This window comes from Otolemur garnettii, unplaced genomic scaffold, assembly GCF_000181295.1.
Source record: "Otolemur garnettii isolate 467f Iridium unplaced genomic scaffold, OtoGar3 scaffold00119, whole genome shotgun sequence".
Taxonomy (NCBI): domain Eukaryota; kingdom Metazoa; phylum Chordata; class Mammalia; order Primates; family Galagidae; genus Otolemur; species Otolemur garnettii.
In genome coordinates this window covers 3,486,616-3,509,531 of record NW_003852514.1, presented here as the reverse complement: position 1 = coordinate 3,509,531, position 22,916 = coordinate 3,486,616, and the positions used below count along the sequence as shown (strand labels likewise).

Sequence of the window (22,916 nt, the reverse complement as noted above, 5' to 3'; positions counted from 1 at the left end):
AAAAAAAAAAAAAAAAAGAGATAGGATCTAGCCCTGTTGCCCAGACTGGAGTATAGTGGTGCAATCATAGCTCACTGTAGCCTTGAACTCCGGGGCTCAAGTGGTCTTCCTGCCTCAGACTCCTCAGTACCTAGGACTGCAGGTACACACTGGCATGCCCAGCTACTTTTAAATTTTTCTTTTTTGTAGAAACGAGGGGTATTACCATGGTCTTTGTTTGAACTCTTGGGCTGAAGCCATTCCTCCTGCCTCAGCCTCCCAAAGTGCTGGGATTACAGTGTGAGCCACTGTGTCTGGTCTACATTCCTGTTTTTACACAAGATCTTCCTTAACAAACTGGGGAAGTCCCAAGCAATATGAACAGAGCCTAGTTTGGGTTTTTATTAATGTCCTCCTCTTCTCTTGCTGGGTCTGGCTTCAGTTGTGCTCTTGGCATCTGATCCTTTTGAACCCTGAGGTGGCTGTGTATTGGAGGGGCACAGACTTTCTGGGAAGTCTCTCTGCCAGTACTTCCTTTGGCAAATATACATATTCACTGTGCAAGATCAAGGTTCATCTTCACCCAGGGAGGACTTACCAGGAACATGGGAGTTAAACCTCTCTTGGTTAGAAGAGGCATTTCCTGCTTGAAGTGGGCTCTGAAAAGAGATCCCCCCAGTGAGCTGAAACCTAGCAGCCATAATGGTTCCCATGTAACACAATTAAACATCCCAACTGAGTGGTTCTGGAGTACAGCTCTGCTGAATGATAACCTTTGAGCACCCCCCCTTTCTACTCAGTATCATGTCGATCACCCTGATAATGCTCTTTGCTTGGGTTTTAAAGTGTAATTTCTGAAAATTCAAACCTAAGAGTGTCGACATGGCTTTTGATGATCCTCTTCAAAACCACTTAATCATCTCTTTTCGTAATGAATGAGGATCTCAGTCAGGTGCCTCTTCTCAGCTCTGCCGTGAGTTAACTAGATCTTTGACTACGTTCCCTTACTTCTATGGGCCTTGTATTCAGGTGTGAAATAAAGTAACTGGATTGAATAATCTGTAAGGTACCTTCTAGTTTTTAACATCTCCTGGTTTTAGGAAAGTTTGGATTTGTTCATTGTTTTGTCTTTGTGTGTGGACACCTAGAAGGGGAGTCTATGAAAATACTGTGGCCCTTACACAATGTAGGCTCATGTCTAATTTTTTTTTTCATAAGCCATAAATTTCATGCCTGCCCCTTCCTTACAGAAGATCTGCTGAGAGAGTCTTGCCCAAAGGCCGGTCGTACCTCCCTCGTTACTCCTTGTACTCTCCAAGTAACCCTTTACGCAGTCCCTCAGCTACCGACCCGTAGACCCACCACCTGTGTAATTTGAATTTCAGTTTAAATAGGTTCCCTTTAGAGTGAAAGGTAACTAGAAAAACAGACCATCCTCTTCTATTAAAAGCCTCAACAGTATTAAAATGTATTTAAGCATGCACGGACATCCTTGAATTTGATTTAGTACTGGGTTTGAATCCATCTCAGATATTTCCTGTCACATTGCTTAATTTCTCCTAGCTTAGTTTCATCCTTCAATCCCATTTTATATCAAAGGTTTAATGAAGGGGTGTGTGTATATGTATATGTGTGACACATACACAGTGTCATGGCATAGATATTTGATAAGTGGCAGCATTGCCTGAGATATTTAATCTATTTCTGTATTTAAATCACCTAAGTAGTACATCTTTTCTTCCCCTCATCTTTTAACATCTCTGAAGTAGGGATGATCTTACAATCTATACAGTGTTTTACAATTACTTATTGGTGAAATAGTAGTCATAGGCGCTTCCAGGTATCTCTTTATAAAGTTATTTTATTTTTGTTTCCCTTTTGTACAGGTAATAGAGCAATATATGTTTTTTTAAAAAATCTATTTGAATAAGTCTGAAAAATGATGTGGAAAATTGTCTTTTTTAGTGGTATCTAAAATAATATTGCATCTTTATATCACTGACATCTGAGAGTTAATGAAATATAGTATATAGCATATATTTTGTATGTAAGTATGTATTCAGCAAAAAAAAAAAGAAAAAAAATTGATTCAATGTAAGGTCTTTTCTCCTAAGAGCCCAGCTGCCATTTCTGTAATGTTACAATAATGGACCCAGTTCTAGGACTGTAAAGTTAAAAATGTAAAAAGAATGTTTCGAAATATTATTTCTGCCTAAATCTGACACACTGAAAAAACGAGGAGCTCTTCAGCCTGGAAGAGTCTGGAGGAGGAAGGCGTGTGTCGCGTGCTGGTTATGCTGGTGCAGATGCAGAGCGCAGCCTCTGAGAGGGGAAGACTCCATGATTAATGGTGTTTATTCTTGACAGAAGCCTCCTTTATTTATCTGCAATACAGTTTAGCGATTTTATCAGGCACCTGAATGAAAAATATTCAGTCATACCAATATTGCAGTGTAAATTGAGTAGAGTCACTTTTTATTATATCTTTCTGCCTTATCATCTGCACAGTAATTTTCTAGCAGAGGTTTGATATGGAAAGGCTGGATTTAGCTGTACTTGACACAAAGCCTCTTCAATTTCCCCTAAAAGTTCAGGCTGCTCTTAGAAATATGTGTGTGTGTGTGTGTGTGTGTGTGTGTGTATAATATATAAACCCTCTCTCTTATCCAAGCAATTTCAGGATTTGAAAGAATAAAGATAAAATGCACAAACTTGGAGGGAGAAATGTTGTTAATATAAAAACATCTAATAGCTGCGAGCTCACTAGTAAAAGCTCCTTCAGTGGTTAAGCTTGTGGCTCAGGACTGTACCTTTTGCGTGGCTACGTGGTGGCACTCCTCTCTAATCAGTCACCATCCAAATCCAATTAGCATAAGCCAAACCCTGTCACTTCTCCTGGGAGTAATAGCAAAGCTGAGGACCGGGGAGGACCCTGTTGCTGCAGTAATGGCAATGCTGTGTTAGAGAAAGAGAGGGAGGAAAAATGAGAGATCTCACTTGGAGGATACTCAAGTCACACGCCACTTGATTCTAAACAAAAGTTTATTCAAGCAACAGACTTTATGACATGAATTGTCAGAGCCAAGCAATGCAGACAGGGACAAATGGTTTGAATCATAGAGACTGTTAGAGTTTAGGACCAAAAGGGACTTTAAATCTAGTGAGTAGACTAGAGATTACTCCAAAGCTTCTCATTTTACAGATGAACAAAGCAAAGCCCCCAAAGCCGTTTACATTAAGATTGTGGTCCTGCACACAGGTTTTCCAAGGGTAATATGAACGAGTAATTCCTGCGTGTCATTTAGACAGCTCTAATCCGATGAATCTCTCCTCACCATGGTATCAGAAGTCTTGCTTTCCCTCTGAAGAAGGGAGTGCGGGAGGGGCTCTGTGGATGCCGGCCAGGGAGCCAGAATCACTTTTCAGTCTTCCATGATGCTGTTCTTCATGTCCTGGGCAAAAGTTCTCTAAGGCCATGGTAGCAAGATCCCTAAGAAAATTCTCTTTATGTAGAAATTATTCTATTCTATTGAATAATAAAAGGAAAATTACTCCCCAGTACAGTATATATACTCCTTTTCTATATTTAAGTTACTTTTTTGAAAAATTAATACCCTCAAAAGTTATAAAATTATGAAATACTAGGAAATGTGTCCAGGTTGTACATAATCTTAGTCACATGTAGCAGTTCTGCAAATTCTACTTCCTGTTAAATGGAAGGGCCTGCCACCTAAAAAGGACCTACTTTTTTCCACCTCTCATATATCCAAGGCCCTACTGGACCTTGAGGATTTGATTCTGGAGAAGAGTCACTGAGATTATTAGTAATAGTTCCTTGTTGGACATCCCCATTATAACTTAAAATGAGCATAATTTAATAACTGTGGGCAAGTGGGCATTAGATGCATCAAGGATCATTAGGGACAACCCAGAAAACAGTCTACTTAGTAGTTTAGTAGCAATAACAGTAATTATGAGGATTATGACGGCTCTAGTAATGTAGAAAAAGTCCGTCTCCTAACTACCAGAAGACAGCCTAAGCTCCTTGTGCTGGACTGCTGTTGGTAAAGGATTTATTCTGTCTGATTCTTGAGGTAGTCTTACCTTCTTCATGGCTCAGAATCCCAGATGCATCCTGTCTCCGGTATAAAATATCCTCGGTAACACCTGCAAGCAGTTGCCACATGAAGCAAGGATTCAATTGTTGGAATCCAACTTCCCGTCTCCAATTAATTATTTCCACCGATTATCTGAAGTCTCCTGCTGGGAAAGTTCTCACTTAAATAACAGACCTTGAGATTTTAAAAAACATCTCTTTACCTTAAATTGTTGAAGTGTCCAAGTAAATGGTGTGTTTGTTTTTAAATAACCTTATAATAACTGAATTTTGAATATGTACTTTGGGGTCATTTTCCCCTTACACTTGGTGTGCTTTATGGCTCAAACACAAAAGTTTCTATAAAAGGAAGCCATAATGGAGAAGAGTCTACATTATTAGAAAATGTAACATGACATTTGGTTGTCACTCGAGGTGTTACATTTTCCAGGACTTTTCTGGGTAGAGTTAGTTCATCTTAGATGGGACTTAGTTCTTTGAACAGCCACTCCTGCCACACTATGGTATTCCAATATCTTTCTATTTTCCTGTGTACTTTCTTTTGGAAAGAATACTATTTTTTTTACCTCTCTGAGTGCTGTTGTAATTAGTGCTGATGTAATTAGTAATTTATCCAATTTCAAAAAATAGGATCTACAGAACGGGTTGGAAATGGGCAGGAAAGTCATAGTAACCAAACATTTTGAAATTTTTGTTTTCTGTATCTGTAAAGAAAAAGTTTTCTTTTTTCCTGTTAGTAAAATTGTTGAACTAAAACTACAGAAAGATTATGCCTTTGAATTTCAAATTAAATCAATTAGTATATTTGTTTTGTTAGAAGAAGAGGTGAGAAGGGGCACTTCTGAAAAATACCAAGGGTGTTATGATAGTTGGACTCATCCCGACCCCAAACATCTCACTCCCTCTGAGATCTCAGAGGGAAATTAATACACAAGGAGGCAGGTGAAGCCAGGCGACATTGGCCTTAACCATCCCAGAGCTCTAGTAGGAATAGCAGTGCCAGGAATGTGCCAGCATTTACTGAGGATTTACTGTGTGCACACCTGGCTAAACGTGTTCTGTGTATGTTCCGGTTAAATAGTATAGTGATGCTTCTCATCTATCGGGGCTTAAATAGCTATACAGCAAAGCAGACTTTTGAAGGTCTAGTTAACCTAACATACTCAAATCTAAGAGATCTTGCAACTGATGTATGGAATAGCTGATTAAATGTACACTTACATCTACAGGGAGAAGTGGGGAGAGAGATAAACCCTATTGGTCCTGTAGGCCTGGCTGGAGGCCCGTCCCACTGGAGGAAGAGAGAACGTCCAAAATATAAAACTAGCTACTCAAAGGGAACCATTTGTTATCTCAGAGAAAGAAGAGGGCAAAGGATAGTGTCTGTGTTCTCTGCTCTTGCAAACCTGTTCAGAAGCTCTCTAGAAAATAGTTTCCATCAAGCATCCGGATCCCAGCCAATGAGAACAGCTCTCCATCCCTCATTCTTCATGGCAGAGAGGGTAGGACAAGAATCAGACTAGACACCTGAACTCTTCCCTAGACAACCAAATCTGTTTAGTCATCAAGACGGTATTTCTGCAGACTTTGTAAAGATGAATGTAATGTATTCTGATAATGAGTTCTCATATTTATTTAATTGTATTATATTAGGGCTAGGTATAGTGGCTTGTGCCTATAATTTCAGCAATTTGGGAGGCCACAGCAGGAGAATTGCTTGAGCCTAGGAGTTTTAGATAAGCCTGGGCAATACAGCAAGACCCTGCCACTAAAACAAACAAACAAACAACAACAAAAAAAAAAACCAAAAAAAAAAAAATTAGCCAGGCATGATAGTATGCACCTGTAATCGTAGCTACTTGGGAGGCTGCGATGAGAGAACCATGTGAGCTCAGGAGTTTAAGGTTACAGTGAACTGTTATAACTGGGCTGCTACACTTCAGCCTGGGGAATGAAGTAAGACACTATCTCTTAAAAAATTTATATTAATTAATAAGTATATCTAATACTTTATAATTGGTAATTTATAACTATATTAAGAAGTTATATTTATCAGTTATATATTTATATACTATAATATATAAGATACAAATGATACATTAAAATGTTTTATATGTTAATTATATTAATAATCGGTTCTAAACATTATATCACATTAAGGTTTTGAGTAGTTTCTCACACAAACTATAGTAGTTGGGAAAAGAGGAAAAAGAAGACAATTTCTTTCCTATGTCAGACATTGCAGAAAAGAGATACTTTGGTGTGGAATATTTGTACTCCATTCAAGTGACAAAAATGTCTGCTAAAATAATAATTTTAAATATAATCTGTATTTATGGAACTAAAACATTTAAAACCAATGTTATTTCAAAATGGGTTTTTACATAATTAAATTCAAGTTGCGGGGATGAGGGGAAGGAGGATAGAAGGGATTGGCGTGCTCTTACCTAATGACACAGTGTCGGGTCTATGACACACCTCCTGGGTGAAGGGCTCAACTACAACTTGGACTTCACCTAACAAATACAAACAATATAACCTAATCATCTATATACTCATATTAATCTGAAATAAAAAGAAACCATTGAAATTAAAAATACAGCAGTAGAGATCATTTGATGAATATGATAGTTAGCCACATATTATATTTGCCAAAGTTTTTAGGGAATCTAAAATTTTAAAGGGATATAGGTTAATTTGTACACATACACATAAAAATGAAAGTATATTTGATTAGATATAATCTACATATCTTGTATAAAATTAAAATGTTATGGACAATTTCTTATCAATTAAGTTAAAATATAAAAACACTTCTTATTGAAAAGAAGTTTGATTTGTCCTGTGCATGTGAAATCAGGAACACGCACTTCCCCCCTGGTTTTCCCTCTTCTCTCCTTGTTTCTATTTTTTTTTTTTGTAGAGACAGAGTCTCACTTTATTGCCCTTGGTAGAGTGCTGTGGCATCACATAGCCTACAGCAACCTCCAACTCCTGGGCTTAGGCGATTCTCTTGTGAGAACTTCTGAGTACTAAACACACCTAGATATAGGATCTGCTGCACTCCCGAAGCCCTCTGTGGAGTTGACTTCTGTCAGTTATTAAACTTCAAATAATGGGAACATACAATATATTCTTTTGTGCTGGGCTTCTTCTATTCAACGTTTTATTTGGGAGATTTTCTGTGTTACAGTTTGTTCCTTTTCTTAGCTGTTTAGTATTTCATTGTATGAATCACTCTGCTGTTGACAGGTTTTTGGTTGTTTGCAATTCATGAATCTTCTGGTACCTGTGGCCCATGTGCACACGTTACCGTTGCGTGTATACCAAGGAAAGGCATTGCTGGATTATAGGGTATGAATCTATGCAAGTAGCTAATGCCCAGTTATTTTCCGAAGAGATTGTGCTAGCTTGTAACTCACATTGTTTGAGAGTTGCTATTGGTTCAAATTTTTGTCAACATTTGTCACTGTCAGTCTTTTTAATTTTAGCCATTCCTAGTTGATGTTTAATGATAACTTATCATAGTTTTAATGGACACTGAACTATAAATGATATTTACAGTTTGTTAAAAGATATTAGAAAAACCTCATGTTAAAGGAGAAAGTATAATTCAAAATACCAGAACCTCCATGATTGACCAGCACCCTACACTGACCACCTCCTCAAGTTGACCCCATTGTCAAAGACTAGGCATGTCCCACGTATGTCCCATGTCCCATGTGCGTCTCAGTGGGCCCAGCTCCTCAGTGGGTCCACGCTTTGTGGACCAGTTTGTTACAGTCTCTTGGGTTTTCTTACCATCAATTCCTGCCACACACGCTTCAACTAGAGGAGACCAGAAGGAAACTTACAGAGGTTCAACTGTGTATTATTTTTATTTTGAATATGTGAGAACTGTGTAATGCCTGAAAAAATGCTGTAAGTAATTATATTTAAATGTTGACGTTGATGGGCTGTGGTTAGCTTGGATATAATGAATGGTTATTTCTTTTTTAAAATAATCTTCCTAACTTTTCCATTCATGGATATGAACTCATTGATACTTGGACATGAACAGAAAATACAACTAAGAAAGCCAGTCACAAAAATCTCTTCAGATGATATTTCACCATTAAAACAAGTTTCTCTCTCTCTCTAAGAAGACCAGTCCTAGCCCTTAGACCCTCCATAAGAAGTTGCTCAGCTCCTTAGCTTAATGTGTATGTTAAGCAATATCCCAACCTCCACCTTCAGGGACCACTGCTATTCAGATTGTACGTACCTTTAGTACTGGCTCATGTTCCATATTTCTTATGACCGAGATGCATCCTGGAAGCCTCTTGTTAGTGCTTTTCTGCTGTCCCTGCTCAGTAGATCACATCGACTCGTACAGGCTTATTGTATCATCTTGCACCCCATTGGACTGTGCACTCCTTCAGAGACGGGAACGCATAACTTTATACTGTGACTCTTAAAATCTCTCCAGGTGCAGAAATCATTGTGGATTCTTAGAAGACAGATTTTCAGTAAAATGTGTTTAATGAATATATCAAAATGTTCATCTTGTAGTTATACCTGTAATTTAAAAAAATTAAAATCCAGCCAGGTATGATGGTCACATCTGTAATCCCAGCACTTTGGGAGGCCAAGGTGAAAAGATTGCTTGAGGCCATGAGTTCAAGACTAGCCTGGGCAACATAATGAGACAAAGAAAGTTTTAAAACATTAGCTGGGTGTGGTGGTGTACATCTGTCTATAGTCACCACTACCCAGGAGGCTGAGGCAGGAGGACCACTTGAGCCTAGGAGTTCAAGTTTGCAGTGAGCTGTGATCAAATTACTGCAGGCCAGCCTGGGTTAAATAGAGCAAGGCTCTATCTCTAAAATAAATAAATATTAAATCTAAGATGGCAAATGTTTAAAAGGCATAAATCAATTAGAAATTTGTGGAAGATATTCTTTGGCTGCAAGGGTGATGAAAATGGGATTTGAAATGGAACCCTTTTATCAGTGAAGGGCATGGCAGTTGAATGGAGTGGATATTTACAGAGGTGTGGAAAGGGTTAAGATGGCAAACAAGTCATAGTAAAGCCCCCAGGACTAATAGGTTTTGGAAGGGAAAAGTCATTCAGTGAGGTCTGGAGCAGCAGAAGAGGAGTTGCCCGCCAGGAGCGGGGGGAGCAATGCCATGTCCAGTAAACACAGCTGGCAGAGGGAGGGGAGGAGTAAATACCCTCACTTGGTTTCCCTGCCACCAATTCCTGCTGCACACGCTTCGACTAGTGGAGACCAGAGGGACAGAGAGCCGGCAGATTCAGACCTTGAAGACCAGCCTCCTTGGGTGAGTCCTGGCCGTGGCCGAGGAGGAAGGGCAGATTGAAACCAAACCACCACAACCAGCTGCACTTCTCAGGGTCATTCTGAGTAGAGGAAAAGAACTGGGCACGTTTCCGACAGTGTCTAGTATATTAGTCATGAACATTTTAGTTATTTATTTTCTTTCCTGCATGGAAAGCAATTTTTATTATAAATTTTGGTTTATTAAAACTATACTTACTGAATAATTAATTGGTTAAAAATTCATTATAAGGGATTAGCTACCCTGTGTTTTCTATTAGGCCCCTGCTTAGATATGGAGAAGGCTATCCACTTGTTATGTTAAGAATAAAATTAAACAACAAAAATATCTTGTATGTAAAAACCCAGTACATTTCAGTCTTCCAGTAGTTGGAGCACTCGGGTAACGGTATACATGAGACGTGCACGCAAAGAGGTGTGTATGTCCAGGGTCCTGGGCGATAGGAAGGCAAATCGCAATAATCTGGCATATAAACCATGCTTGATGCCCTCGTTTGGGGTAATGTAAGTGATTAAATACTGTGATTTTAGTCTTGGCATTTTAGTAATGCAATAAGATAGATGAAAAGGCAGTAATGAATTAGATTATATGATGATATTTCATTCTAACTAAGAAGTCTAGTTATTCTTTGCAATAATGTGTTTTTGGTTTTTAAGTTTATAATGGTATACTAAAAAATGCTCTAATAAAAATCCTCCACTCTTTTCATTGTAATCTGTTTTCATGACCTTATAAAAAGTAATCCTAAGTCACATTATTTCTATGAACAACAAACACGAACAACTGTGTATTGTTTTATTGTCTTTGGGGAGAACATCAAGATGTACCTCCTGCCTTGTTTCTTGTCTGGAGTTGTACTCATGTCCAATTGCCCAATTTCTATTAGGCGTCTGAAAACAAAGTGCCAGGGACAGAGTAGGTCTTCATGGCCTTGGAAAGAGAAATGGGTGGGAAGAACGTAGGGGATGTTATACTGTATTTTGGGAGGGAAGGCAGAGATGATGGAGCAGTGGCTCATCCTCTCCACCCTCAGAGCTTGGGAACTCCGGTTTCCAGAGTACAGTTTGTGTGATTTAGTTTGAGAGTCACAGCCAGTTTTCTGTACCCTTTTGCTAGAACACAAACGGCATGGAATGTCTTAGGCACTTCTAAGTGTCAGTGTTTTTCTCAGCACGTTTGTCTATGGTTTTTGGTTCTTCTTTCCCTGGTTTTTTGCCTTACAGTGAAAAATGTATCTGACAAATGATCTAGCTGCCTAGAATTTGGAAATGGCTCTGTTAGGTAATGTCAAAAGCATCTTTATTTAAAGACTATATATTATATATTATATTTACATACATGGCAGGTGGCTGCTTGAACCATTGTAGATCCAGGTTGGATGATACTCAGTATTGTTGGTTTAGAAACTCATTTCTAAAAGAAACTCATTTAGAAAGTCATTTTTGTCTGCTTCAGCGCTAGAGAAAGGATATACTAACCTAACACAGGATATACTAACAGCGCTAGAGAAAGGATATACTAACCTGATGAGTTCCAGCCCTCAAAGCCACCCTGCTTCCAATTTTAGTGTAAGGAAACTGACTTTTGATTGAGTGGCAGAGTGTGGAGTAAGGGACAGAGCCTGAATTCGAATCCTATTCCTTCAGAACTCTTATGTTTAATTACTGAGTTTGTGGTCTTAACCACGTCATGTGGCTTTATGATTGTCCTAAGGGGAAGTCCTGCAAAACTTAAGGAGATGCTTGCACAGTGCTGTCAGGGAGGGGAACAGAGCAGACCGATATGTTTAGAGTTGCTTTGGAAAGATGCTCTTCATGTGAGCATCTGCCTTGGACGTTACTTCAGCAGGTGAACAGATCAGTGGACTGTGGAACATTACTCTGGGCGGTGAAGAGATGAGCTTTGACAAGAAAGGGAGGAAATGAAATGTGTGTTACTAAGTGATAGAAGTCAATCTGAAGTCTGTATGCCGTATCATTGCAACCGTGACATTCTGGAAGAGGCAACCTGTGGCAACAATGAAGAGACCAGGGGTTTCCACAGGTTTAAGTTGAGGGAAGGAGGGAAGAATTGGGGAGGCACAGAGGATTGCTAGGGCAGTGGGACCATTGCGTGTGGTGCTGCAACAGTGGATCCGTTTGTCCAGATCCGTAGAATGTACAGCACCAAGGGTGAGCCCTGATGTAAACTGTGAACTCTGGGTGATAATGGTGTGTCAATGTGGGTTCCTCCTGGTAACAAATGTACCACCCTGGTGGGGGATGTTGATAACAGCAGGGGGCTCTATGTGTGTAGGGCAGGTGGTGTATGGGAAATCTCTGTACTTGGCTCAATTGATTTTACTGTGAACCTAAAATTGGTCTTTAAAAACATCTATTAAAAAAAAAAAGAAAGCTGACTTGGCGTCCATAGCACGGTGGTTATGGTGCCAGCCACATACACCAAGGGTGGCGGGTTCAAACCTTTCCTGGGCCAGTGTAGTGGTGGGTGCCTCTAGTCCCAGCTATTTGAGAGGCTGAGGCAACAGAATCACTTAAGCCCAAGAGTTGGAGGTTGCTGTGAGCTGTGACCCCATGGCACTCTACCAAGGGCAACATAGTGAGATTCTGTCTCCCCCCCTCAAAAAAGGCCCAGTATTTCAATATTTGAAAGCACATAGTATGCTGTGTTTGCCAACCTTATGTGTATATATATGTATGTATTAGGAGTGGAATGTATTAGATAGAATGTGATGTGTTTATCAATTATATGTATGTATGTGGGGTGTGGACATATATATATGTGTGTGTGTGTGTTTTATGTATTGGGCAGTCGTTATATACTAGGGGCAATACATGAAGCTTATATAATATTAACTTCTCAAGACCACTATAAGGTCTGCCCTGCTGGACTGTTAAGAACAAGGAGGAGGTGAGTATGACTGTGAAGGTCACACAGCCGCCAAAAACCAGCAGAGCCCTTCTCCTGCCCACACTGGGTTGAAGCGGCTGACTTACCTTTATGTAGAACCCCTGATGGCGTCTTCACCAAGTGACTTTTATTAAACACTTCTCTATTCATTTACTGGGAGCAGATGGCCTTTGATTACATGGTGGTGTGTTTCTTCAGGGCAGTTAATTAGTTTATAGCTTTGTTATTTGCATTGCCATCTGATGGCCTCTCCAGCCACCCTGTTTAGAAACAGAAGATCTGACCTCCTCAGCAGCATCTCTGGGAAGGAGCGCCTTTGCATGTGAAATTCGTGGTGGTAAGGTGAGGGTTCCCAACTCTATCTCCACATCCTGGAGGAAGCCCTTTCTGCTGTTGCTTCTTACCTGTGTGTAAAGGGACCGAAGAGCCCGGTGCTCCTGCCAGAGAAGGTGTGACTGGGTCTTGGTAGTTTAGTAGTTACCGCTGAGCTTTTGGCGGGAAAGGGTCAAATCAAAGTGAAGTTGTGACATAGACATCAGGCTTTCTCTGATTTCTGTGAAGAGAGAAGAGCTTCCTTGGCTTGCTTTGGGACTGGTGACCACCAAGCCCAACTTTTATAATTTTTATGTTTTTCTAAATGCTGAGTAAGAGCTGGGCCCGATGGCTCATGCCTATAATCCCAGTACTCTGGGTGGACCACTTGAGCTCAGGGGTTCCTCTTATTTATTCATTTATTGTGAGAGTCTCACTTTGTCACTCTTGGTAGAGTGCCATAGTGTCATAGCGCCCAGCAACCTCAAACTCCTGGGCATAAGTGATTCTCTTGCCTCAGCCTCCTGAGTAGCTGGTACTACAGGGGCCCACCACAATGCTGAGCTATTTTTAGAGATGAGGTTTCACTCTGGCTCAGGCTGGTCTCAAACCTGTGAACTCAGGAAATCCACCTGCCTTGTCCTCCCAGAGTGCTAGGATTACAGGTGTGAGCCACTGTGCCCAGCCAGCTTAGGAATTCTCAACCAGCCTGAGCAAGGGAGAGACCCCAACTCTATTAAAAATAGAAAAACTAGCCAGGCGTTGTGGCAGGTGCCTATAGTCTCACATGCTTGGGAGGCAGAGGCAGAAGGATCACTTGAGCCCAAGAGTTTGAGGTTGCCATGAGCTATGATGATGCCATGGTACTCTACCCAGGGTGACTGAGTGAGACTGTGCTCCCCCCTAAAACTGCTGGTTAATTTACCTGTGTTTGGTTCTCTAAATTAGAATCTGGACTTCTCTCTGGGAATATCCTTATTACCCTTTTCAGTTCTGGAATTTTAGCAAAGTAATAAGTTTTAATCTTTATCTTAAAAAAATAGTAAGAAATGTTGCCTTCATTTATTTTTAGTTTGTATTGCTAAGACCAAGGTATTCATGGTTTACAAAAGCTTGTCCAGGAGGTGACATCTCATGGATTTCCTGAAATGCCTGCTGTTCTTCTACATTTCTGCTGTGATAGTCTGACATCAATGTATAAATAAGAGTTTTGTAAGAAATACTTTTTGAATCAGATCAAGATTGTCCTTTCTCACAGAAAATAAATGAGTGATAAGAGCATCTCCTGTTCAATGATAGCAAATGTGTTGTTATAGAGTCTAGGATTTAACCAAGGACAAACTTATCTCAATGGCGCTTACAGGATGATTTAACTAATGACACAAAACTAACTTGTTCTGTTGTAAAGAGTTAAAATAAGATAGACTACAGTAGGCGTGATGGCTCAGGCCTATAATTCTAGCAATCTAGGGGGGCCAAAAAGGTAGGGTTGCTTAAGCTCAGGAATTTAAGACATGCCTGAGCAGGAGCAAGACCCCCATTTCTACTAAAAGTAGAAAAATTACCCAGCTGTGGTCATGTACAACTGTAGTCTCAGTCATTCAGGAGGCCAAGGCAGGAGTACTGCTGAGCCCAGAAGTTTGAGGTTGTAGTAAGTTATAGTGACACTGCTGCACTCTAATCTTGGATGACAAAGGAAAACCTAGTCTCTAAAATTTTTTTTTTTTTTTTTGTTTGCAGTTTTTGGCTGAGGCTGGGTTTGAACCCTCCACCTCCGGTATATGGGCCGGCGCCCTACTCCTTTGAGCCATGGGCGCCGCCCACTTATGCTGATTTCTATTTAAACACCTAAGTAATTTTATTAATTTCTGGGTATAAAATATTTAACCTCTTTTGAAAAGAAATAGCTCTTTCCTGGTGATGACTTCTTACTCTTCCCACATACAAATTTAGAAAACTGGATTTTTACTTTACTTCATTAGAGGTAACATCAGAGTAACAAAAACGTCATTCTTTTTTTAGTTTAAAATGAAAAAAGCGTAAGAAGAAGAAAGTGAAAAGCTCCACCCCCACCACCATATTTCGACTGCTTTTATTTTCTAGTGAGAGAAAATTAATTATCTGATCTTTGGTTTCATTTATTTCAGTGCCTGCGCTGTGCGCTTCATGGAGCTGGTTTCTAGCAAGATGATGTTCTGACAGGGTGATCGGGGCCAGGGCAGTGCTGGAGCCTTCCCTTTGCCAGGAGAAAATGTGTTTCCCTCCCTTTCATTTCACTCCTGAAGCCAGCAGCAGAAGAGGATCTGCTGTTCTCAGCTGATCTGTCTTTATCAGGGCGTCTCTTTTTTTTAAGGTTGTTCCTTCCACGCAAGAAGAAAAGGGAGCACAGGAGTGTTTAACCTGTCATAGCCCGTTCACTGAATTACCCCTGCCCACCACCGTTTGCCTTAGCGAAGGAGCCAGGCAGAAGGAAGTGCACAGCTGGCTGTTCCAGAGGTGGCTGGGGACGTCAGCAGGGGCTGTGGCAGGGCCAGGGCAGATGGGTCAGGATGTGTTGGCAGTAAAGAGCATTTTAGAATTTATTTTTACATTCTACCATAAGTCATTATAACCAAAGAAGGAGCTTGATCAAAAAACTGCATTCTTTCCCAACTGTCGTACCCCTGGCGTCTGTAGCTAAGCACCCCTGGAGTACTTAGTTACCGACTGCTCCCCGAATGTGGCTCAGCAGGCTGCCACGTGAAAGAAGACATGGGTAGAAAGCTGATTCTAGGTCCTGCCTCTCAGACATTGCTTTCAAAATGGGGAAACCCAGATCTGTACAGCTGGTTTTGCTCACTAGTACAAGACTGCTGCTGGAAGTTAAACATCTACATGGATATGTTAGAGTGATTGATTTCACATTTCGTTTTAAGTTTCAAAATTTATTTATTTTTTAGACACAGGGTTTCACTATATTATCCAGGCTGGCCTTGAACTCGGGGGCTCAAACAATCCTCCAGCCTCAGCCTCCCCAGTAGCTGCAGTTACAGGTGTGCACCACGACACCCAGTCGATTTCACATTTCAACAGACTTTTGTAATTAGTCTTTCTTGTTTAAGGGAAGCTTTGTCACATGTACACACACATGCTTAGACCTCCAGACCAGACAAATTTGGCTTCCCTCCCTCCCTCCCTCCTAAAGCAATGCCATGATGGAAAGAGGTTAAGTTCTAAATGGTGACAGTAATGTTTGGGTCAAATGGAAAATATAGTCACAGCAACCGCTTCAAATACAGTTGCCTATTACTTAGAATTGGGGAGAAATTCTAAGCTGTTTCATGGGGAAAGCCAAAATCCAACCCTTATTTTCCTATATTTGGAGTACTGTGAGATTTCTCAAAGGTCAATTTTCTTTGCCCACTTAATTGCATAGTAACGTTCTCCCTGCATTATACCATCCTGATATTAAGCTAATAGTGCTGGAAATGTATGTGTTTGCCTGATATTTTTTCCCCAAAACACCTTTGAGTTCACTTAAAATGTTACCTATTTCTTTTCACAGCTTCTGCCCATGGAGAAATTGTCTCATGCATCCCTCTTGTGTCTGGTTCTCTCTGTACCCAGGTCTTCTGCCTTATCTAGTAGCCCGACATACGACCTGCCCTTCATCAGGATCTCCCCGCACCGGAACCCTGCTGCAGCTTCTGAGTCTCCCTTCAGCCCTCCGAATCCCTACATTAACCCTTACATGGACTATATCAGGTCTCTGCATAGCAGCCCATCCCTGTCCATGATCTCAGCAGCCCGGGGACTGAGCCCCACAGACGGTAAGACCCAGATGGATTGTGCTTCCAGAGACCCCACCACCTCCTCTCCATACTTCACCTGGGACGTTGTATAAAGTAAATCTCATGCTTAGTGAGTGTTTCCCATGGGCCAGACACTGTGCTAAGTGCTTTACATGTACAATTTCATCTCAGCGTTACAGCCCCTCTGTGCAGTGCTGTCACCACCTCCATTTTCAGGGAGGGAAAGCATGGTGCAGTGGGGCCGATTATCTTAGAACCCAGTCCTGTAAGTGACCTGTGAGTGGAAGTGGTGGAACTTAAAGCCAGCCACCCCCAAATCTTTGTTTTTAACTGCTGTTCTGTTCTGCTGCTTCATGTATGATCAGACTGGCCTGTACTCACCTTCTGATGAATGCTCTCCTGTAATGTGAGAGGCACATTCATGCAGGTATGTCTATCTGAACAGGTCTTCACAAACTTTAACATGCACACGAATCACCTGGGGACCTCCCAGATGGAGCCAGGTAGGGCCTGCGATTCTGAGCTGCCAGGAGATGTCAGTCCTGTTGGCCATGGATCCCACTCTGAGTAGCAGGGTCTTAGAAAACACGAAATGAAAACCAGAAGAAAGAGGTGAGAGAAAAAGAAATGAGCTTAGTTTTTTTTCTGCAATACTTGACGCTCATTTTAGACTCTCAAGGATCAAATTCCTGTTGGTTCTCGTAGCCTCCCAATTAATTACTTTTCAGATGACTCTTCTTAATTAGAGCTGTGTATTCATCGTTCTTTTGATTCAGGAAAAGCATTTTCCATTTCACATACAAAAATGCAAATTCACTTGCCCACATTTGTCAGAATCTGAATTAAGGCCCCAAATTACAAAAGCTTTATTAATTGCAGGTGGTAAGTCACTGTGACTTGTCTCAGGGCCAGGAGAAACCCTGCACACCCCATTTCACGCAGGAGAGCTTGGACGCGACGTCCATGTCAGTCCACATTCTCTGTGTGGACTACTTCTTGAGGCTGGTTGTGCATTGGTGGGAAGCTGTTCAGAATTTCTTAGGAAACATCTACTCAGTTAAGTTTCCAGGAATACTTTTTCCCAGCACTTGCTACTGGTTCTTTTTTTTTTCTTCTTCTTATTTAGTGCAGTGAATACACTTGTAAGATATCCAAAGAATAAGTTTTGCTTCTGGGGCAAGATTCACATTTTAAAAATAAAACTATAAGAATCAAATATGACTTAGTTATTGTGCTTCAGATGTGATTCTATAAGCGGCAAAAGTGGTGTGTCTTCTCCTGGAGTGTTTGGGCGTTGTTGGAAATGACTGACGAGGAGAACAGGGAGAGAAAGGGAAACCAGCTTAACAATGAACGTGGAATTATGTGGCTTATGGAAATCCATTTGAGCTAGTAGAGAGTGGTACCTCCCATTAAGCTGTTCCAAGCTTGTTTATCCTCTGCTTCCATACTACTTGGATGAGTAGGAATAAAACATTCTTTGACTGGTTGTTCTGACTTCCTTTTCCTATCTCTCAAGGATCCCGTTAAATAAGCAAATAGAATCATCTATATACTGACATTTCTCTCCTGTGGTCTAAAGGTTTTTTTTTTTTTTTTTTCTTTTCTTGTATCTCTCTCTTTACCACATATTGTGGATAGGAAGTAGATGGACACAGATGCAAAACATGCACAGACCTGTTGCTAGAGGGGTGAGGTTTCCTAGGTGTAAAACTCACCATTACCCACCGAATGCTGCGCTAAGCACTTTGCATGTGTCACTTCATGTTGTGCTCCCGGCAGCCTCTGGAGCTGTTGTAAATCCAGATCCCTGTGCATCTGGAGGCCGCCCTCAGAACTGCTCCAGTGTCTTGCTGCTTTTGCACAGAAATTGGCAGGTGGAAACCGATTATTATCCCACTCTCAAAAGCTGACTCTTGCCAGTAAATTGCTCCAGATTGATAGGTATATATTTTTTTTGATTTTGCAATGAAAAAAAGGAAAAGAGAGCTTTTAAATTATGAAATGCGAAATTGCAGCTTATCATTTAGTTGTGTGTTATTAAAGGTCTGTTCCTTTTTCCCCACTTTTTCAACCCTGACTCCTCCTGTTCGTGAGAGTTAACTCAGACACTCCTGTCAGAAAGCTTAGGAAAGTATTTTAAGTATGTCTGGAAAGAGATCATAGTCGTGTGAGTTGTCTGCCGTTGTAAGACATGGCAACATAGGATGACTGGGTATCAGAAACTGTCTCATCTGGCGAGGGAAACATGATTCTGTACATATATGCATTTTCCTCATTCTGAATTCTTGATGATTTATTTAGACCAACATCAAAAACTGTGTGATGTATTCTACTTTTTCTATTCCTTTTCTTCAGTTTTAGTTTTAAATAAAAGATACTTAACTAAAAGGCATCAGTGAAAGCACAATTTGAGTTAAAGGAACATTACCTTAATGAGCCACAAAAGGAATCGCTGATGTGGGACGTGTGAAGAGTGGGCTTGGGGACGCCTCGGGAGAAGCTGCTTCTTGACCTGCTTCTGACGAGTAACCCTCCCTTTCTTGTCTCCTGGTCTAGCCTCCCACCCTGGAGTCAGCCCAGCGGAATACTATCACCACATGGCCCTGCTGACGGGCCAGCGCAGCCCCTATGCAGACATCATCCCCTCGGCGGCCACGGCCGGCGCAGGGGCCATCCACATGGAGTATCTGCATGCCATGGATAGTAAGTGACAGGGCTGTTTACTGGAGTCCGGGGAGTGGCAAATGATAATTTATGCAACAGACGGGAAAATACAGAGATTCGGTGATGGGTTAACTTTTCTATCCTGAGGAGGACCACTATTTGGTGCTCTGGTTCTCTTGCTTTTCCAGAAGCATCCACAGATTTGGACATCTTGGGCCTCCCTGTTGAGCTTGAGGATTACCAGTGAATTGCAGATGCAGGTGACTGTACTTTGACAGCAGCATATAAATACAGCTGCTCAAAAAGCTGGCCCATCCTGATGGCTTCACTAACAAAAGATTTGATACGTGGATGGATTTGGTGTAGTCGTTCCTTGATTTCATGGATTTTATGCTTTAAAATTAACTTTTAAAACAGGCCTGTGTTGGTTTTATATTTTTTATATTAAATGACTTAATTTAAGCCCCACATATTTTCTTTACATTAAAAAAATACTATTCTACAACCGTTCATAGCTGCTGAATGCATGAAAAGATCAGAATAGTTAACCTCTAGGAAAAATAAAACCTCTTTCTAAATCAGAAGTGACTGCTTTCAGGAGCTAGCAGTAAAAGAAAATGGGGTCATTTGATGAGCGTTCTGTCCCTTACTTTTGGGTTCCTTAAGGTCTGTGAGGATCCCGGTATCCCGGTGGGTTACTTATGTAGGTGTGTAGGTAGATGAGCCAACGGTTATCCTTTGACACAACGGTTATCCCTGGAGCTGTCCTCTCTTCGTACCTTGAAGCACACACACCTTTGCAAGACTCCAGGAAGGGAACCTAAAGCATGATCCAAGGCCTACTGTGTCATAATGTAGTTCGCCTGGAATTTTGCTTGTTTTTCACAGCAGTGATGATTAAATTATGTTCTTCCATTTGTGGTCTGTTTGTCTTCTTCCGTGATAGAGAATATGCGTTGTGTCAGCTCTCTAGTAATTCAGCCCTTAGTTTTGGAATGGAGAGAAGATGTTTTGTGCACAGAGGGGTGAAAATCTATAGTGTATTCCATAGGAACGTACGTTTGCATTGCTTTGCATTGGGGAGCTCATTACCACACAGAAATAAAAAAAAATATATGTTACATCTTCTACAGGGGTTTTATTATTTGTTAGAATAGAGAGCTTACATTTCAGATTCATCATAACCATGTTTCAATTAGCGATTGTTGGGAAAAAAAAGTTCAGTGTTATTATGCAAATTAGTTATTTAAAAATCTGCAAATAAAGAATTAAAATAAGAGAGAATCCTTGGAAGGTCAGCCCACATTACTTTTCCGATTTGATGAGAATGTGTTTAGTCAGGCAGTGGCGGGTTTTATCTAAATAAAGGATGAAGCTACCCTTTTACTTTGTAAAAACTAATTAAAGGAATTTTAATTTGCCTGAATATATGGTAAATTGATTGTCATTAAGTAGAAATGTAGATGTCCTATCATTCATCACATAAAAAGAAACCTCCTTTTTCTTTGTCAGAATTTCTTATTAGAATAGAGAAACAAAACAATTAACAGAAAGCCAGATCGGAGATATCTGTTTTGGAACAATAAGAATTCTCTGACTAGTATTTAAGAAGGAAGTGGTGTGATTAGTGAAAACTGGCTTTTTTCTTTTTGAAAATTTTGTTTGGAAAATTTTCACCTTGTGTTTTAGCAACTCCCTTCAATAGAGGATGCCAAATCCTTTTCCTAAAGTGCTGACTTTCTTTTCTTTCTTCTTCTTCTTTTTTTTTTTTTTTTTTTGAGACAGAGTCTCAGTAGAGTGCTGTGGTGTCACAGCTCATAGCAACCTCCAACCCCTGGGCCTTGGTGACTCTCTTGCCTCAGCCTCCCCAGTAGCTGGGACTACAGGTGCTCACCACAATGCCTGGCTATTTTTTATTGCAGTTTGGCTGGGGCTAGGTTTGAACCTGCCACTCTCAGTATATGGGTCCAGTGCCCTGCCCACCAAGCCACAGGCACCACCCACGGCTTTCTTTTCTTTTGCTTATTAGGAAGTTTGAAGAACATTTTGAAGGGTTGGATTGTTCTTAAGGCACTATATTCTTTTTCTCTAAAGAAATTGAAATAGCATTTAGTTATTTATTTAGACAGAATATCAGAAAATGAATCCCCAGAACTTTAAATGCTAGGAGATTTTTCCAATGGAGAAGTGAACTTTTTTTTTTTTTTTGACACAGTGTCACTTTGTGCCCTGGGTAGAGCCCTGTGGCATCATAGCTCACAGCAGCCTCAAACTCTTGGGTTCAAGTGATCCTCTTGCCCAGGGGTCCTCAAACTTTTTAAACAGGGGGTCAGTTCACTGTCCCTCAGACCGTTGGAGGGCCAGACTGTGGGCCTCAGGACAAGTTGGCTGCTAAGCAGGACAGGCAGCGGCGGCAAAAACACCCAGCAAGCCGGATTGTGGCCCACAGGCAGTAGTTTGAGGACGCCTGCTCTTGTCTCTTGCCTCAGCCTCCCAAGTAGGTTGAATTATAGGTGCCCTACACAGTGCCTGGTTAGGTTTTCTATTTTTAGTAGAGAAGGGGTCCCCCTTTTGCTCAACCTGGTTTCCAGCTTGCGAGCTCAAGAGATCCTCTCACCTCAGCCTCCCAATATGCTAGGATTATAGGAGTGAACCACTGTGCCTGGTGAGAAGTGAAGCATTAACTTAAATTCCTACCTTGGATACATACCTGCAGTGGCAGATCAGAGCTGGCCACTCTGAGCATTGTTGCAGATATTCAGAACTCCTGAATGAGCAGAAACCACTATAAAGTGGGTTCAGGTGAGTGCCTGACTTTTACATGTTCCAACAGTTGGACATAGCTGGGTATCAGCAAGATGTAAGGTATGAGTATTTTTATATAGCCCATTAGAATAGGCTCTACTTCTGCTTCTTGGGATTGAAGTGACCTTAAAAGGTAACAGAGGAAATAATCCTTTTAAGGACCATCTAGAGATGAGGACCCCTGAGAATCACATTTATATTGGTAGAAACTAGCAGCGCCCGTAGCTCAGTGGGTTGGGTATTGACCACATACACCAAGGCTGGTGGGTTCGAACCCGCCCCAGCCCAGCTAAAACAATAATGGCAACTGCAACAAAAAAATAGTCAGGTGTTGTGGTGGGCGCCTGTAGTCCCAGGTACTTGGGAGGCTGAGGCAAGAGAATCACTTAAGCCCACAAGTTTGAGGTTGCTGTGAACCGTGATGCCAGGGCACTCTACCGAGGATGACAGCTTGAGACTCTGTTTTTTGTTTTTTTTTTTAAAAAGTCCTTTATATTGCTGGAAACTGACTTAAATAAGAGCCATTCTTGGAGGGAAAAGCAGAGAGGAAAAGTTTCAGCCAGGCTGTGTGCAACCTGAAGGTTCTATGGAAAGGCTAAAAGACCTTGCAAGGCCCCTTGCTCTGTCTGGATGATGTGAGAGGCATGTGAAGTCCCTGGGGTTTGAGAACACCAAATGGCCTCCTCGCTGCATCACTGCTAGTTAGTGATCTGAAATATTAGAAATGTCCCAGGGACATTTAAAGGTATACGTGTTCTGCTGGGACACCTAGCATGTGCTGTCACTTCTGACGCTGCCAGGGATCCCTGAGTTCCATGAAGAAGGATTGCATGTCCAGGGATTATATGGAAGTTAATAATAAATTTGGTTTGTCCTTAGAATTATCTGGAAATGGCATGTGTTTCTTCACTGAAAAACTTCTATGGCTCAGTGCCTGTGGCTCAAGTGGCTAAGGCACCAGCCACATACACCTAAGGAGGCGGGTTTGAATCCAG

General features: G+C 41.1%; 1 protein-coding gene across 2 annotated transcripts in view; it reads left to right on the top strand.

Annotated features, from left to right (window-relative positions):
* The window catches only part of GLI3 (GLI family zinc finger 3), a 259,436-nt gene that overhangs the window by 156,331 nt on the left and 80,189 nt on the right, over positions 1–22,916 (top strand). For both annotated transcript variants that reach the window (XM_012809964.1, XM_003797546.3), the window contains exons 4-5: positions 16,265–16,467; positions 19,009–19,155. In XM_012809964.1, the coding sequence (XP_012665418.1) occupies positions 16,265–16,467; positions 19,009–19,155 (350 nt within the window). The remainder of the gene's footprint in view (positions 1–16,264; positions 16,468–19,008; positions 19,156–22,916) is intronic.